We start from the raw sequence: 5,408 nt of genomic DNA, 5'->3' as shown, positions 1-5,408 counted from the left end.
CTCCCTGCCCCCTCCAACACATGGCAAACCCAAAATAAGACGAACTGTCTCTTTTGTTATCTTCAGTTCCTTGCCAGCCCCTGGGCGTATGGTCATGTCATGTGGATCCAATTTATCCATCAACCACCTAATGAGAGATCTGCTCTCTAAGGCATCAGTTCGCAAATCAAATATACTGGAAAATCCCAACCTAGCGACTGCATCGCGCTGCCGATCGCTCATTATCCAAGTTGAGACAATAACATCATAAGGAATGCAGCGGATATTCAATTTCTGAAAGCATAAATGAATATGCATTAATACACAAGGCATATATATTGTTATAACTAAGGATACTATATATACATACAATTGATATTTATTAGAGCCTTGTGAATAACTATTCTACAACACTAAAAAAAATAAACAGCATACTTTGAGATAATAATATACATAAATGTAACTTGGGGGGAAATACAAAATTGATTGGGCACCAAAATTAACACATAAAATAAACAGAAATATATACATAGTACCTGGGATTTTCTAGGAGTCTTCTGTTTAGGAGAACTTTTTTGTAATGATATTAGACTTGGCATCTATATCAAACTTTGGACTGCTTTTCACACTCGGAACTTGTGGAGAAGGGACCTTTATCTTCTTTGCACTGTTTTTTCTATAGGGGAAGGTGAGGTTGATCTGAATTGGCGCTTCAACGATGGAGCATCCATGAAATCGTCGTCGAACAGTGTGGATGGAGCAGAAGGAGGTTTTCTTTTTACACGACAAGCTAAAACCTTTCTGCGAAAACGATGGATTGGTGTTGGTTGTGGCTCATTCTGCTTCTGATTATGTGGATTATCATCTTGGTGAGCTGAACTGCTAGATCTTGTACGTCTGGAAATGTCAATGGAAAAAACCTCCTGACTGGATTCAATGGTTAATCTTTTTGGATTACTTGGAGGGCGATCAACAGATCTCATGATTAAACACTGAATAAATCTGTTGAAAAAAAGTTGTTTTTAAATACAGTGATTTATGCATGAATATATGCCAAAAAAACTCTAATTTTTACTATAACTATCTACAATGCTTACTACATAATGCTAAATGGAATTACATAACTTAAACTACCTTTTACATTTATGTGACAGCATTTAATGAACAATGGTTATATATACAAACATAAAGATTAATTTAATATTTCATATAATTGGAACTGGAGCATGATAAAATAAGTGTCTTTTTGCATCAACTAACTATACAACATGTTTTAATAACTGGTTCATAGTAATATACACATTTAGCTCATATTCAAAAATGAATATTTAAATAACTTTTGCATAAATAACAGTTTCTGTATGTATTTATATATAATAAACAGTAGTGTATACTACTGATTCAGTTAAATAGAACAATACAATTATGCTTATTACCTTACATAAACATCTGTACAAATGAGCATAGACAATATTGCCGATATGCATAAATATCAAATCCAATAAGTATATTTTATATATAATACAACATGTGTGTAAACTAATGATTGAAGTAAATAGAACAATACAATTATGCATATTATCTCGACCAATATTCAAAACATTTGTACAAATGTGCATAAACAGTCTTGACGATATGCATATATATCAAATACAATAAGCATATATGTGTTACTAATGTTGTATAAATGTACTCTATGCAAACTCATGAATAAATACCTGATCCACTGCCTTCGTCTAGGTCTATGAATGTCGAGAGATACACTGGATCTAGAAGAAATGCAGATGCCCTAAGATCGGGGCTCCTGAACAAAAGATAGATGCAATGAGCGACGCAATAAGCAGATTAGAGAGATGTATAATCGGATACAAATCACACATTTAGACGAAGAATAAGGGTTACAATCAAATCCACTTCAATCAACGAAAAATGCTTCAAGAATCGACGGAAAACACGATGTATTTCAAGTTGGATTACCTGGAACTTCTGGGAAAGCATTGGACGCTCTTGAATCGGGCTCCAATGCTCGGAGATTGAAGGAGCTCAGCTGGATTCGAGCGGCGCTGGATTGGAGCGGCGGAAATCGCTGGCGAGTCGCCTCAGACGCAAGGAAGGACGGCGCGGTCAGTGGGGTTTCCTTCCTATCGACGCGGGTTTCCCTAGGCTGATTGCGCGAAGACGGTTTTAGAAACCGGGAAACAAGGGATCGTGGCTGGGACTGACATGGGCAACGGTGTAACGGCGTCGTGACCGGATACTGTTGACCAGGTCTGGTTCAACCCAAATAATCATATTGACTAGCCTAGGCTTTCTCTATTATTGGAAGCCCAGGGCTCTTAGTATATAAACTATATATATATATATATATATATATATATATATATATATATATATATATATATATATATATATATATATATATATATATATATATATAGTTTATGTATTAAGAGCCCTGGGCTCCCAACAACTAGAGAAAGCCCTGGTCGGTGTCTCTCGGTCCAACCATATACATCTGAGACTTTCCCACCGAACCGTTGTGGCCCATTTAAAAGCCCATTAACCAAACCCTACGATCGCACACAGCCGCCGCCGTTTTTTCGCCATCCACCTCCGTCTTTCTCGCACTGCGCAAACGCATCTGGGCGATCTGCGCCCGCACGACGATGTTCCGCGCCGCCGCAGGCTCCTACTCCGATGAGTTCATCTGCCTCCACCGACCCCTCCTCCCGCCTCCACTATGGCAGCACGTCCCTCAAAGCCGACGATATGACGGCGAGCTCACCTGGGCGCTCGCGAACCGCTTCTAGGGCATCGGTTCCTTCTTTGCTCCGGCGGCGCTTGGAGGCAGAGGTGTTCTGTGTCAGCCAGATCTGGGCGAGATGGCCCTACACATGATTTAGCGACGGTCGTGGACGACACGCCCCGTGTGCCTCGCTTGCTTTGCTGTAACAGGGGCAATGGGTTCTCGCCCAATCGGCTTCGCGTGATGCTGCTGGGGGTGGACAAGCGTCGCAAGGGCAGGACGGTGCCGCCGTGGAGGAAGAGGACAGCGGTGGCGGCGACTACGACACTGTGCTGAAGGCCCACGCTAGATCCGGTGGCGGCGACTACGGCGCCGTGCTGAAGGCCCGCGCTAGATCCGGTGCCAGCGACGGTGGGTGCGTCTGCTTCATCCCGTCCACCCTCGTTTCGATTCTCCACTCCTCGCGATGCTGCCATCTCGTCTTGTCATTCACCTCGTTTTGGATTATTGGGGGTTCGCTGGATAGGGTTGCTGCATGACTGTCTTCTCATGTATGAGGTGGTGGAGGCGCCATGTGTGAAGAAATACAAGAATGTTTATGTGGTGAGCACCATCTCAGAGTTCTCATCCTCGCTGGAGACAGCGGGTGGGCACTGGCGGGTGGACTGTCTTCTCCGTGCTAAAGGAATGCCATCCTATTTCGCCGTGCTGGACCAGGGTGCTCGAAGTGTTTCTTCAGGTTGAGCTATTACTTTTTGGCCATTGCTATATTATCTAATACTTTATCCTATTGCGCAGCAAGAGTAATCATTTCAAAGGAATGCCATTTCTGCTTACCTCATTTGTTGGAGCCTTTCGGCACATTTTGCTACCAATTGGCAGTTGTCTCATGATGCTTTACATATCATTGCGTGAGTTTGAATTACATTTAGACACTTTCTGTTGCCTGCTTCCACTATCGACCAAGCGTTGAGCACTTAGCTACTCCAACGTCATGATTAGAGTTATTCTCTGATGATTTTGTTTTTTATCCATGTGTGCCATATACCGAACTGGATTAAACTAAATGAAACAATGATTATAAATTGCCTAAAACAATTGGTCATGAAAATGTTTATATCACCTTTATCTACACGATCAGGTTGGCACCTATACAATATATATGTGGAGGCATAAAAGAATTTTTGGGAATTCTAGGGAGAGTTTAGAATATATTTCCTAGTATTCAATTGTGCCTAGATGTTCAACTAATCCTGCATATTTTTAGGTATGCGAGGAAAAGTAATGGAGATGCTAACTGCATGTTCTGATGCATTGATGGATTAGTCTTTTATCCTCCCTGTCTGTTATATATGCCTTTATTATTGTATGGAGCTAATAAATCATTATCCCTACTGAGATTGAATTTTTTTTGCATTGATATCAAATAAATCGTCCATTGAATCATTTTTTCTATGTTTTCAGAATGATGGACAAGGTACACCATGATAGTAGAATTTTTTTTACACCCTGGTTATCTTGTTTTAATTCATCCTTTCTGTGCTCCAATTATTTTGGTGAATCTTAGCATAGAACTTGACCTTCTATTATTTTGTATGTTTGGTTTGCATGGGATAACTGGCATGGGATATATTTATGAACATTGATATCATTTTTATGCTTACTCACATGGGATAATCTGATCTTCTAACTCAAGATATTTTTATTTTGGTAATCTGATCTTCTAACTCAAGTTTGCATTCAGTTTAGACTTTAGGTTATGGTAGTCATAACAAACTTGAAAAGACATATTAACAAGGAAAGATCATATTAACAGTTCATGTTACATTTGCAGATATGGACCTCGGTGGTTTTCTCCACATTAGGAAAGCTGGAAGAGCCTTTTTGAACTCAGATTTTTTTGCTAACAGTGGTGTTATGGTGAAACAAAGTTTTGTTTGTATGTACCAACAGCTAAAATGTAAACACGACATTATCATAGTTGAGTACAGGAATAATTATCTCTTATATCTTATTGCAAAATCTGAAACAGTTCTCCTGTAGATGGTTAGCTTGCATTTTACGCTACAATTACCTCAGATCACTTGTATCTTACACCAATTTACAAAATTTGTTGATGCGTTTTATGACAACCTCATGCGCTGAGAGATACAAAAATTTTATGCTATTTTGTATACATATTTATGCCAATGTCAATAGGATTTTATGACCTATATTTCAGTTCATGGATCCGCTTCCATCTATTTGTCTGTTTCTGATATTTCTATTCATTTACGCTAAAATTTATACTCATTTACGCTGTTTTGGTTCACGATTTACACTTAAATCCGCTCGAGCCAGAACCCGTCATTTACGCTATTTTGGTTCACGATTTACACTTAAATCCGCTCGAGCCAGAACCCGCGCACGATTTTTACGCCGTAATTTGTCCCCATTTGCCGTTACGAAATCAATCGATGATTTACGCTAAAATTCATACTCATTTATGCTGTTTTGGTTCACGTTTTATGCCGAAATCCGCCCGAGACAGCGCCTGTGGCGATTTTCATGCCGTAATTCGAGACCCATTTGTCGTTACGAAACAGATCGATGATTTACGATAAAATTTGTACTCATTTACGATGTTTTGGTTCACGTTTTACGCTAAAATCTACCCGATCCAGAACCCGCGCACGATCGGGTG

General features: G+C 39.9%; 1 protein-coding gene across 3 annotated transcripts; it reads left to right on the top strand.

The window, feature by feature from the left end:
- The first annotated feature begins 2,429 nt into the window (after nucleotides 1-2,429).
- LOC103655050 (uncharacterized) lies at nucleotides 2,430-4,950 on the top strand. Of its 3 annotated transcripts, none has more exons than XM_035967115.1 (3): nucleotides 2,453-3,136; nucleotides 3,252-3,464; nucleotides 4,560-4,950. In XM_035967115.1, the coding sequence occupies exons 2-3, from the start codon at nucleotides 3,275-3,277 to the stop codon at nucleotides 4,766-4,768; spliced, it is 399 nt and encodes a 132-aa protein (XP_035823008.1). In that variant the 5' UTR covers nucleotides 2,453-3,136; nucleotides 3,252-3,274; the 3' UTR covers nucleotides 4,769-4,950. The 3 variants fall into 3 exon arrangements, with proteins under 3 accessions (XP_035823007.1, XP_035823008.1, NP_001351822.1); NM_001364893.1 differs by having other exon boundaries at nucleotides 2,574-3,140; XM_035967114.1 differs by having other exon boundaries at nucleotides 2,430-3,464.
- Nucleotides 4,951-5,408: the final 458 nt, after the last annotated feature.

Source organism: Zea mays, chromosome 4 (genome assembly GCF_902167145.1).
Source record: "Zea mays cultivar B73 chromosome 4, Zm-B73-REFERENCE-NAM-5.0, whole genome shotgun sequence".
NCBI lineage: Eukaryota > Viridiplantae > Streptophyta > Magnoliopsida > Poales > Poaceae > Zea > Zea mays.
Note: the sequence above shows the minus strand (reverse complement) of the source record. Positions and strands in the feature narration are given on the sequence as shown.

Bases quoted from the DNA above. Each gene is read 5' to 3' on its own strand.
- LOC103655050 (XM_035967114.1), top strand. From the start codon at position 3,275: ATGTATGAGGTGGTGGAGGCGCCATGTGTGAAGAAATACAAGAATGTT. The intron at 3,465-4,559 runs GTTGAGCTATTA...TTACATTTGCAG, and splicing joins TGCTCGAAGTGTTTCTTCAG to ATATGGACCTCGGTGGTTTT.